The sequence below is a fragment of the Aedes albopictus genome, chromosome 2, assembly GCF_035046485.1.
Source record: "Aedes albopictus strain Foshan chromosome 2, AalbF5, whole genome shotgun sequence".
NCBI lineage: Eukaryota > Metazoa > Arthropoda > Insecta > Diptera > Culicidae > Aedes > Aedes albopictus.
In genome coordinates this window covers 114468260-114481748 of record NC_085137.1, presented here as the reverse complement: position 1 = coordinate 114481748, position 13489 = coordinate 114468260, and the positions used below count along the sequence as shown (strand labels likewise).

Below are 13489 nucleotides of genomic sequence, written 5' to 3'. Positions count from 1 at the left end.
GTTCCATAAAGAGTTTTTTTATACCTGATGACTTCATTCTCGTCGTCGACTTTTCTGCTCGTATGGTGACGATTTTCTGCCCTGTTTATGTCGGGAAGTATTGGATGCAGTTTGGCCATCAGCATGCAATGGTAGAAGTCGATGTTAGTGCTACGATAGGTCATGTGGTCGATAATGTCGGAGAAGTTCCGTCCGTCATTAGAACGTGGCTGTTGTGATCTCCAAGTATAACGGTAAGGGAGACTGTTTGGAAACAGGTGCTGCGCAATCAATCGTACGCCGTTTGTGTTTGTCAACTAGTGGGCGCTGAGTTTCCCAATCGTAGGTCTGAATTTTTCCTTTTGACCTGTTAAAATACATGTTAATAATCCAGTCACAGTTGAGCTTTGAGTCCTCTACGGGCACTCGGCCGTCGATCAGCAAGGCTAGTCCAGGTATGTTTTAAAGGCGTTTTTCAAGGGGTTTCAAGACATTTCAGAAAGATTTTGAGTGATTTAGAGGGTTTCAGGGGAGTTTCAAAGGCCTTGAGAGATTTTTAGGGGGTTAAGAAGTTGTTTCAGAGTTTCCAAGAGAGTTTCAGGGAGTTTTAAGAGGAATGTCAAGGTGCTCCACGGCCGCTAGGTCTGACACAAATATGCATATCTTTCTGCCAACGATGAATCATGATGAGCGCTCGATAGCGACGATAAGGATGGTTTTACTGCAAGGAGTTCACTTAACGACGAAACATAGTTAACAAACACCGCTCATTGTATTCGCTAGTCATATAGGTACGACGGTGCACCGTGAGAGCAATCTCGTTGTTGACAACAAACCAAAGCAGCTCACGAATGCTTTCTGAAAATAGCATCGTCCAAGACCAATGATGATGCTGTTCTGCAAAGCTTCGTGAAAATTACGTGATGCTATTGGTTGTCACAATATTAGGAAAAGATTAATTATTTCCGGGTGCGATGAAAAATATATATTTATTCGACTTTATGATCACGAAGATAGATTTTTTGGTTTCCTTTTTACTATGTTAAACTATCCCATGGTGGATCTTATGTTTTTATATGCAAAGTGCATGATCACATTTCAGTGCAGAATTTTGATTTTTGATTTCCCAAAATGGCCCTAAGTGTTATCAAAGACTGGCTTATACTTTTGATAGGTTTTCCGTACGGTGTCACACAATGGAAATTTTGCAATGATCCTTCTATAAACTTTATTATCACAAGGAAGCTCCAACGACAGCTCCAGATTTCTTAACTTTGGCATTAATTGCATCATTGGTTTGTAAATGGCCGGGTCAATCTGTGGGAAAAGTATGAATATTTAATTAGAATTTGCGATAATATAGTAACCATATTTTTATACAAACCATATAAGCGTAGATGGACATTTTGCGAATATGTGGTGCTTGAACCAATGGTTTAGATAAAGGCTTCACGACAAAGGCATTACTCTGCGTAGTAACAGTCAATTCGGGTACTTTCAGCTCGCCGCAAAATTCCATGAACGCTTCCAACGTATCAAGTCCCTGTTGAATAAAGATTTCATTATTTTTCTATTAATGTTATTTTTTTTTTTTGCAAAGTTCACCTCATTAACGATCAACCGCTCTAGCGATGTATAGTTGCTGATGGAACGAGCGTCAGCCGGGCCCCAAGTTTCCTTAGCTTCCAGCTCCAGTTCGACTAGGTTAGGGAAAAATACCATAATACTATTCAAATGCAGTCGCCATTCATGGCCAAACAGTGCCAGTCGCGTGACATTCCGGAACACGATCCCTTCCTTTTTCGGTCCATTTGGCATTGCATACGATCCTCTGATGGAAAGACTCTGAAATAGAAATTTCCATATAGACAAAACCACTGTTCATGAGTTTTTGCATCATACTTCAAGGTGGGGAAACTTCGCGATGAACGCGAATTTCTTTGGGCATAAGGACCCCGTCCACACGTCAAGATGGCGCAAGCTGTCTGGATGCACCCAGTGTAGTACGGAAATGTGTTCCTCCTTATGTGGGGACAGCGTTAGTGCCTTCAGTTGTGGCATTCTTTGCAAGAACCGGCCAAGCTGGTTGTCGGGTCCGACTCTTTCGCTAGACAGAATCAGGGTCTCCAAAAGTGGGAACTCATCGTTGGGCAGAGCGACTTGCCCTTTCTTGTCCAGTTCCCAACTCAAGGAAAGTTGAACCAGTTGGGGACTTAACTTGTGAAGCAGGTCTTTCAGCTTATTTGACGGAGATATTTTCACCTGTAGGGTAGTTACGTTGGCGAATATGTTTGAACCATTTGGATTGGGACTGAACACTTGATTGCAGTCGTAAAGCGTATTTATTCTAGTTCTGTATGTATCTAAATTGCAAAAGTCGTATCTCGATACTGCCTGCATTCCATTTAGGTCCAAACATTTTAGATTCGTGCACATTCTCAAGATATCACTCATTATCCAAGGAGGCATTTCGTACCTTCCGGACGTTATTCTTAGCGAAACCAGAGTTTGCTGAAAGCGCCTGATGATATCTACAAGCATTTGATCCTTCACCAGATTGGTTTTGAGGCATCGTTCCCAATCACCCCAATAGATTGTCATATGTTTGTACTGCCGACGAGTTTGCATGAGCGTGTGATGATATTCCTCAAGTTTGAAATGTTGATAGTCTGTGTCATTCTCATCCGCATGTGGTACAACATTCAATCGCCATTCGGCTGATAGTGGTTCTCCGCCGTCAAACCATCGCTGAACACCGAGCACCGTGTTCATCCAGGACTTGTTTACGAGCATCGCTGACTGCACGTCGGACCAGTCCAATCGTTTCAGGATTTTTTCAAGCAGCTGGGAATGAAGAAAATTGAAGTTATTACTGTATTCTATAAAGCTTCTATTCCAGTGTACTACGCACTATTGAACAGTAAAGAGTTTCCAACGCGTACACGTCTTCGAAGGCTACGTTGTTTATAATCCTGGACTTTTTGCTTATAACTCGATCAATTTTTAACCATTTGGCAAGTATACAGTGAGATACAGCATCTACCCATGTACAAACATTCAAATTAATCGTTTTAAAAATAATTGAGTAATAAACGTAAAGTGTCCAATATAGAACCCCTTGCCCATCCCAACTAACATTTTTTGTGGATGTAAACGTCAACAAAGCGTCCTCTATACGGCTTGATGCTGAGTTACTGTGTTGTACATATGGACGGAAGCTTCTATGCAAGCCCTATACCAATGAATCTGGCGAACTTAATCCATATGTATGCTGTGCGAGCAGCTTCTATGCCACCAAGTCATAGCTCTTTTCTCGGCTCCTATGTAACCACTAACTGAATAACATCTTGAGAAGGCGCTTTTTCAGCCTTTTCACAGTTGTTTAATAATACTTATACGACATCCCCAAATTATTCGATTAAATATAATTAGGTTATGGATAGCGTGACACAATACATGTGAAACTGGAATTATCGATTTTTAAATTGAATAATTAAAGTACTTGCCGCTACTTGGAATCGAACTGCCGATCTCCGCATCCACTGGTCCCGATGATGTCCTCGCTGCCACACTGTTATATATAAATAGTATAGAAAATAGCCCGTTTTGTTTTACTCCAGACTAGGCTTTATAATTGTGTCACATGAGACCTTACCCAACTTCATCTTGCTGCAAAAGCTTGTGAAACATCAAACGTAATCATGTTTACATTGACCAAGCTGTGTGGTTGCGCCAACAGGTTCTTCGTCACAGCTTCTAGCTGAAAGAGTGTTCTTTAAACAGCTACGAAGCGCTTCTGTTTTGTGTATTTGGCAACATTACAAAACGTACTGTATAAAAACAGCTGTTTTATTGGTTGGGTCTCTTATTCGATTTGCACATCTTCCGGCAAATCTTTCGGAGTTAGATTGAAGTGCAATAAAAGCAACCCAAATAATTTCACAGCAAAGAGATGGATAGCTGTAAAGTATTTGTGTAGTAGCAATATATTCCGTTTAAAGTTTGGTTTGATAATAATGTTTACATCCGACAAGCCTAGTTGGTATACCAACAGTTTTTTTTATTACAGCTACTAGTTGTAATGATATTGCATAAAAGCCATCAAAGCGCTGCTGGTTTGTGGATTTGTCAGTATTGCGAATTGTTCTGTATAGTAGCAGCTGTTCTGTTAGTGGTGACTCCTAATCGATTTGTTCAAGTTTTCACATCTTCCGGGAAATCTCCCGGAGTTGGAATAGAGTGCAGTAAAGGCAGACCCAGTAACAAATGATTGATTTCAGAAAACCGAGTTTGGTAGCTGTATGGTGCACGTTTTGCAGCCGTGTAATAGCTTATGGCTTAGATTTTACTAGCTTCTCTTTTATTCAGCGTTGACTGCTTCAATTCAATTGTTACACAATAGAAAGCAAATGACTGAAGCTTATAGCGCTGAAAATGTCAGTTGGGATGTGTTACCACATTGCACATTAAAACATTTCCACCCAGCTCAGATGTTAATTTTGTATACAAATTATTATCTTTTCCTAGAAGTAGTCACATTCAAACCTCAATGTTAAACGGGATATGCTGCAATTCGCAATATCGTGATAACGATCTATCTTATCTTAGGTAGCTTATCTAAGGCGAATTGTTGCTTGTTTTAAATGATGCAATAGGTTTTGCTGAATCTTTTCTTCCGTCCAGTGATTCATATTTAGACTACACCATGTTGGAACTGCTGATACTCGAAACAAGTAGCAATTACAACCTCTACCAATGGTTCAAAAATATTCCTACTTAACTATTCCATTTGTAATGTAAAATTTTCTTCTATCCCCTGAATATGTGTCAAAATTCAAAATTAAAATGCACTTACATAGTCCGGAAGAGATTCGGCAGTCACTGGATGTGTCCAGTAGCGCCGGTACCGTACGCCGTTCACGAAGATGTATCTTGGGTCACTGCAAAACCAAACATGAAGTTTTATTATTCGATGATGACTCATATTGTGAAATCTTTTTATGAACTCTACTATGAAGTGCGTTCCGTTCAATTTCAGAGAGAGAGGTATTTCCATTGAGCACTTTCCATTTACCTATTATCAATAACGACCGGCAGCGACATTTTTGTTGGATAAAACATGGTTGGTTATCACTTGTAATGTAAGGCAGCTTAATTTCTTAGGTATATGAAATTTAAATTTATACTGGACGAGAATCACTCAACGCTCTTACTCGATATCTTGCTCTGTTGATTGTCAACAGTAGACTGAAAACAATCTCGGCTACGGAACCGGCACATGAGCTTGTATGTGTACTACGGGCCGCGTGCTGTGAATTAAAGCAATGTTTTCATATTGGACGAGCTTTTCCTATTGGATTCAGGTTTCCAATTAAAATAGTTCACTTTTGCTTAGGCTTGTTCAATGATAGGTTGGAACAGATTACTTTATGTGTTTTTTGACTCAAGTTTCTATAAATGAGTTAAGTTAACCATTTTACCCAACCTTGGCATTTTAGACTTAGTCCCCCTCCGGTTTAAAAACTTGCCAATGAATAATGCATCGCGGGTTAGGAAAGAAAAGCAAAAGGCAAACCTCATGACAAATTTAGTTTTATATATTAAACTTAATACTTCCCTTTCTGATTTTTTTTTATAAATATCTCTTGTTTTGTCGATGTTCACGATGGAGTCATTCTCTAGCGACATTTTTTACTGGTTCTTTAGCAATGACAATATTTTTGGCAAACTACCTATTTGTCATACTTTTCCTCAAAGCTTTCTAACAATTTGTTTCAATAATTGTAGAATTAGCAGTACAGTGGGGACCCGATTTTGTCAGCCCCCGATTTTGTCTACCCCAGATTTTGTCAGGTTTTCGACCCGATTTTGTCAGCCTTTTTTGAAGTAGAAAAATAAATGTGTTTTTCATTTAGCATTTCAATTTTATAATCAATATCAATGCAGTTGATGTCTGTAGGCGTCATAGAAAAATTACGCAATGAAAAAATCTCGTGTAACTTTTGAAAATGGTCAAACTTTTTTTGCAAACTGACACATTTATGCCATTTTAGCACCCAACCCTAGCCAATGTTTCAAACCAATATTGTTTTAAATTGCTAAAAGATTTCAGCTGTCTCTTCTTGGCTTAACGTTCCAACTGGAACACAGCCTGCTCCTTAGCTTAGTATTTCATGAGAACTTTCACTATTTTTAACTGAGATCCTCCTCAGCCAATGGTAATTTTGCATAATCGTGTAGTAGTCATGAAGATATTTTATACACAAGGTAAGTTAGTTGAGGAAATGTCGATTATGAAACGAATCCTGGGTTAACCGGGAATCATACTCGCCACCCTCAGCATGGTTTTTTCTGATTGCACGTGCGCTTACCACATCGGCTATATGGGATTAAAGACTTTTCTTCTTAGCATTCTGTGGAACAGAACAAACAATAAACGCTGCATGTTGTTGTGATTACAAGTCTACCAATTTACTTTTTCTTTCTGGCATCTCTGTGTTTCCTCCAGGTTTACCTGTTAGGATTGCTCCAGATGTGTATCATTTGTGTTTGTGTTGTAGATTTCCTGCTTGGATTGCTTCAAAAAATGCTGTCGGAATTCTTCCAGGGATTCATCCATTAGAAACTCTTACGACATTCGAGGTGGGATTCCCCAAGAAATTCTTGCTGCGATTGCTTCAAGAATTTTTGCTTGGTTTCGTGTAAGTATTTTTGCTGGTGTTTCTCTAAGAATTCCGCCGGAAACTTTTCAACGAATTCTCTAGGGGATTTTATAACGATTCATTCAGGTGTGTCTCTTTAGGATTTTTCCAGGCATTCCTCCTGTGATTGCTCCAGAAGCTTTTCTAGAGATTCATTCGGGAACTCATGCTAGGATTCCTCCAAAAAAATTTGCTGGTACTCCTGCAGGACTTTTTCCAAAAAAAAAAACTACATGAACTCCTACAGAGATGTATCCAGGGGTATCTCCCAGGATTTCGCCAATAATTCCTCCAACAATTGCTACGTGGATTTATCCAGTGATTTTCCTAGCAATTCTTTCAAAACATCCTGCTGGGATTTCTCCATACATATCTGCTTTGTTAGTCCAGGAACTTCTGCTGGAATCCCTCCAAATTTTTTTCTGGAAATTTCTATAAGAACTTTTTCAAATATTTCCCTAAGAATTGTTCATGCATTTTTCCTATGATACTCTCAGGGATTCCTTCAGAAACTCATGCTGTGGTTCATCCAGAAATTCTTGCTGGTATTCCTGTAAAGCTTTATCCAGTAATTTCTACAGGAACTCCTCTAGTGATGTATTCAGAGAATTCTGTAGATATTTCAGCAATGATTGCTATATGAATTATTCCGTGCATTAGTCCATGAATAAATTGAATTGTGGGAGAAAAAAAGTTGCCTATCCTGAACATTTTGGCCATCCCCTGTATTTTTATTTCATTTTTTTTCATGATTGACTTTATTTTCCGGGTAATTTTAAGGAAAATAATTTTGCAGAGTATTCGACTCTCTTTAACAATGATAGAGTGAGTTGAGCAAAATTTTGAATAAGTTCATTGTATCGATTCAATACAAAATAAACAATGACTTCTTAAACAAGACTTAAACATCAATTATTCAATGATTTAAAAAATGTAAATGCGATTTTGAAAATTCCAAAAACAAATTATAAAAATGCTCAAACTATACCCCGTCTAAAGGTGGGGCTGGGTATTAGAGGGTTAAAGATTAGAGGTTGCAGAAACAACTTACGGGATTCCTTCAGGAATGTTCATTCGTTGACAGCTAAAGTTAGATGTTATGATTTAAGCTGCGCTAACCAGTGTCAACAGTCTTCTGTAGACCACAATTCCTATAAGCTATGAGAAGGTTGTGTTCCAAGAAGAAAAAGAAATAAAATATTTAATAGTTCTGCTGTAAAAACCATTGAATGTTAACTTTATCAAATACCATTTTTTGTGTCCTTAACACTCATTATACTTTTTTTACCACAAAAGGTCCGTTCAAATATTACGTAACGCAAAATTTGGCAATTTTAGACCCTATCTGCTATCCCTTCCCCGCGTAACTATTTTTGAAAGAGAGTTTTTGAAATTTCATATGAAGCTTAACACAGTGCTGCTCTCCCTTCCCTTCATTGGCATTTTGTAATATTTCAACGAACCCAAATCAGACCCTTCACACGTATCTCCGTTTCTGACGTGCTCAGAACAATTTTTCATGAATAAAAAATGATTTTAAAAAATGTTCCGATTTTGTCAGCCCAACATGCTACCAGGGGCTGACAAAATCGGGTCCTTACAGTAGTTAAAATTCACAGAAATAAAAAAAATAATAAAAAAAAACTTCTTTCAACATTTTTTATGATTGATAAGTTAGTAAGTCTAGATTCTCCAATTTCAGCGCCTCATTCCCATGGATAAATACCTGGAGGAATCTCTGAAGGAACTGCTTGAGCAATTCCTGAAGGAACTGCTGGAGCAACTTCTGAAAGAATCCATGGAACAACTTTTAAAGAAATTCCTGCTGAAATTTGTGGAGTATTCTAGGAATATTGAAGAAGTCTCTAAAGATATTTCCAAAAGTATCGGTGAAGAATTTTCAGAAGAAATTTTCAAAACTCGAAAGAAAATTTCAAATGAATTCTTGAAAGAATTTCTGAAAAAAAACAGGATAATTTGAAAAATCCATAGATGGGATTTCTAAAGAAATATCAAGAGGAATACCTGAAGAAAAATCTGGAAACTCCTGGAAACAAATCCTCTTGAGATATTTTTGAAAAAAAAAAATCCTAGAGAAATCACCAAATAAAAATCCTCAACATTTTCTTTCGCTTGGTGGAAATTTTGGAGGAATATGGAAGAAAATACATAGAGAAATACTCGGTGGAATTTTCGATGAAATCCCTGTATGTATTTTTGCATGAATCACTGCAACAATGTCTTCTAGTCTTTTCATAAGAATCCTCGTATGAATCTCTGAAATTGTGGGCTTCGTGGCCGTGTGGCTAGAGGCGTCAGTCATTTAGGCGTTTCGTAAGCCTCGGAGTGTGGGTTCGATTCCCGCTCCAGTCGGGGAAAACTTTTCGTCAAACGGAAAATTCTCCACTGGGCTACTGGGTGTTATGTGTGTTGCCCGTTGTCATATGTTAGTGTTTGTTCAGTCTGTACAACCTCTGGTTGAAGACGGTGTAGTGTCATTAAATATGTAGTAAAAATTGTGAAGAAATCCTTGGAGGATTTTCTAAGACTCTTATAAGAAATTCTTGGAGCAATTTCTGGAAGAGCAACGTCTTGAAAACATTTTTGAAATTTCATTAACATTCCGTAACTCGCGTGAACAAACGATCTTTTTTCAAAGTGTTGTACAACACACAGTATATTTTGAGGGTGTTCTGAATTTCTGATTTGAAATGTATCCGTGAATCATTTTCTAAAAAAACCCATGGAGTATTTTTGAGAAAATTCATGGAAGCATGAATGCTTTGAAAAAAAATTAGCGGAATAACTATAAAAAAAGCCTGAATAAATTCATAAATGCAGAAATTCAGAACAATCTAGGCAAGATTTTTTGATAGGAATTCTTGAAGTATTTTGTGAAGGAATCCATGCAACATTAGTGGAAGCTATCCGTGCAAGACATTCTGAAGGAGTTCTTAGATAAATTTTTGGAGAACATTTTAAAGTCTAAAGAAATCCCAAGAAGATATTGGGAAAGAATTTCGGACTGAAATTCTCTAAGATTTCCGAGATGATTTTTTTTATGTAAATCTCGAGGAGTTTCCAAATGGGTTCCTGAAAGTTTTTTTAAGAATCCCTGGGAGATTTTTTCAGGAACTCATAAACGATTTTTAACAAATCCTACTATACATTTCAGAAATGGTCCATGCACGAAATATCGGATAATAGTTTTTTTTAAGTAATCCTTGGGGAAATTTGAATAGAAATCTCTGGAGGAAAACCTGGAGATATTTCTGAAAAATATTATATAAAAAAATCCATGGAAGATTTTCTGAAACAATCCCTCGGAAAAATTGTAAAGAAACCCTTAGGGCAGCTTCTATAGAAGTCCCTGCAGAAAATTTCCGAATGGATCTCACACCTTTTTTGGAGAGACCCTGGAGAAGTTTCTTAAGCAATTCCCTGAAAAAGTTTTGGAATAAATAGAAAAAATCTCTGAAGAATATTCTAAAAAATCCCTAGAGGAAATTCTGCAGAAACACATACACAATTTCCTACGCAATACTTTGGAAGAATTTCCACAGTAACTCCAGTACAATGTTTTGAAGGAACTTTAGAAACATTTTTTGAAAAACTCTGAAATAGATGCTTTGAAAGAATTCTTTGTGAAATTTGTAGAATTGGAGGAATTTTCAAACAAATCCCTGAAGAACATTTCTGAATCCGTGGAAGATAGATTCTCCGAATGAATGCATACTGAAGCAATTCCTTACTGAATGAATTACTGAAGCAATTCCTGGCCAAATTTTCAAACAATCTCTGAAATGATTTGTGATAAATCATGGAGGAATTAGGAATTAGGGAATTAGGAATTCATGCCAGATTTCGTAAAAATGTGGAGCCTCGTAGCCGTGCGGTTTAGGTCACCAAGCTTCTTATCGCACCATGCTACAGGGGTGAGGGTTCGATTCCCGCACCGGACGATGAAACTTTTCACTGGTGCATGCTCTGTGTGTCCGTTATCTAGTCTTAAGTTTCGTTCAAGTCTGTACAGCCGCTGCACATGGGGCAAAATCAAGCCCAAAGGTGGAAAAAAATAATAACTTTCTTAATACAAGTCCCTATGTGACCATCGATGGCTTATTCGAAAACAAATTTTCTCAAGAATTGGTTGGTGGATGATTCATGTACGGGCAACTACTCGTCTGAAGCGAGTTATTGAGCCCGTTTTACCCCAGTTCCCCCTGAAATTTGAGAATTTCTGCTATTTTACGGCATTTGTTAAGATTTTAATGATTTTTCGCTGGGATACCATCGCCTCAACTCCATTGAGTACCGTTACATACATAAAGTCATCATAATGTTGGAATTTTAGGGTATTGTGGGCTCAATTAGGCAATGGTATATTTTCAACGTAATATTTTTTTTTTAATTTTTATTAATGATTTTTTACGTGACAATAACTAAATAAATGATCAAATACACATGGAATATTTCTGAAGAAACCATTTTTGGCGAGTTTGATCTCAAAGTATTGGAAATATTTGAGTTTTCACGCATACAATAATATGAGTAGTTCTCATCCTAATACCACCGATTCCAAACATTTCCAAATGATGAGCCATTGCCTATTGTGGATTTACCGGCTACTTGTATTCTACCGGTTACTTAAGTATTCGTTACAAAGTAGCCGTTTTCATATAAAAATCAACTTGATTGTCAAAAAATGAATGTCGCTGAGTAGCTAGTGACAACGAGGAATAGCGCATACAATAAAAATGTTTAAAATCGTTTTTAAGTTATTCTTTTTATAAAACGGCTACTTTGGAGGCCATACTAAAGCGACCGGTAGAATACAAGTAGCCGGTAAATCCACAATATATACTTCAAAAATATCCAAAATGTTGTTTGTGCATAGCCGCATAGACGGGAGGTGACGGCAGCATATAGTTTTAGAGCTTAGTTTACTCAAACTCCCCTATAAACTTATTTTCTATTGTTTTTAAATTGCAACAACTTTAACTTGAAATTTCTATGCCTGATATGAGTTAATATTGATGAAGAGCTAACCAGTAATATTTCTCCTTCCCATAAAATTTGGAAATTTAGGGTACAATGGGGTCAAAAAAAATCTGATTCGAATTGGAATTTCACCGCATTGTTTGCTATTGAAAATGGTTCAGATCGGTCAAGGCGTTCCGGAGTTATGGCCAATTTAGTGATCCGGACCAGCATATTTTTCACTCGAGCGACAGGTGTAATTTGGGCAGGCTCTTCGTGGGTGATGACTGCGACGACGGTCGCCGCAGCACACCACGAGAACGAGAGTAAGAGAGAATGTGAGAGAAAACGACGACGACGAAGGAGCGGCGCTAACGAGCTACAGACTACAGAGGCAGAGGCGGTTAGGTGGTTCATCGATTTGCATTGCGTGATACGCTGGGCGGCGGTCGTCAAAACCGTTCTCAAACACACGTAGGTAGGGTCTTGTACCATTTGGGCATGTGTACCTATTTTGGGCACTTGCCACTATAATTAAGTCAATTTCAAACCGATTGATTTGAGATTTTGTATAGAGTTAGATACTGTACGTGCCTAAATTGACTTAGTTATAGTGGCAAGTGTCCAAAATAGGTACACCTGCCCAAATGGTATAAGACCCTATGTGAGGAATTGGGTATTTATTTACGCGCTTTATTAGATTCTCATCTGGCTACTGTGGAAACGAGCCTCGAGAATTACAAAAGCCTAACCTTATGAGGCAGCAAAGGACAATCATTTGACTCTCATAAAGTCCCCATGCAGTTCAGTAGTAACCGGTTTCGGGTGTCCCGCCGGAAGTGGCCAAATATAAAAGTGAACCAAACTCATAAATGCGACACATCAAATCGTGGCCTTTTCGATAACCTTATTGTGCGATTAGCAAAAAATAGGATAATCACACATTGGAAACTACTAATGGTGTTCCGAAATCGGTTCCAGGTGTCTCGCTGAATGTGGCCGAATGTAAAAGAGAACAAAACCAATATTCGTGACGCATCAAATGGCTTTTTTTAGATATTCTGATGAACGAGAAAATGTAACCTGATGCATGGATAATAAGAAAATAGTCACAGTCATAAGTTACTACTACTAGTAGTGTTACTAGTACCGGGTATTCTAATGACCAGTTTTACATAAGCTCAGACCACATTTAAATATACCGGTAGTGTTCCGGAATCATTTCCGGGTGTCCCGTCGAAAGAGGCCAAATATAAAGTATACCAAACTCATGCATGGGACACATCAAATCATGACATTTCGATAAGCTCATGAACGGTTAGCAAGAAAATATGGTCAGACTACATAACAGGCTACCGGTGGCGTTGCAGAGGCAGAGTTGAGTGCTTCAGCGGAATTACTAAAGTGAACAAAATCAATGCAAGCGATAGATAAGTGTAAGAGAACCAAAAACCTAAAGAAACTAAAGCGATCTCATGAAATCACACCAATTGAGATGTAAATATACAGTTGTATGAAAAAAAAAGCAAATTTAAGCTCGTCAGCCTGGAGATTTTTTTTAAATCCCCTTTGCGGCAAAAACTACTGCTCAAAATTCAGATGGGAGATTTGACTGAAGGGCGAGCTCTGTAATATGGTTGAAATTTTGGAAGGGTATTTAGTATAGGAAATTCACATTACTACATAACACATTTTACATGAATTTTGTAACCAATGATAATAAAATATAGCATAAAGTGTGCAGAAAATACTTTGTAGAAGAGCTCAAAGTGATCTGTGGAAAAAGGTAAATCCTTGCTTGTAAATGTCGTCTTGGTATGGATCGGCCT

General features: G+C 37.9%; 1 protein-coding gene across 1 annotated transcript; it reads right to left on the bottom strand.

The window, feature by feature from the left end:
• Positions 1–949: 949 nt before the first annotated feature.
• On the bottom strand, positions 950–5233 carry LOC109420707 (uncharacterized). Its single transcript, XM_062850272.1, has 6 exons — positions 5054–5233; positions 4835–4919; positions 1882–2823; positions 1585–1824; positions 1364–1522; positions 950–1296 (listed from the first exon to the last, which is right to left on the bottom strand). The coding sequence occupies exons 1-6, from the start codon at positions 5098–5100 to the stop codon at positions 1117–1119; spliced, it is 1653 nt and encodes a 550-aa protein (XP_062706256.1). The 5' UTR covers positions 5101–5233; the 3' UTR covers positions 950–1116.
• Between the last annotated feature and the right edge of the window lie 8256 nt (positions 5234–13489).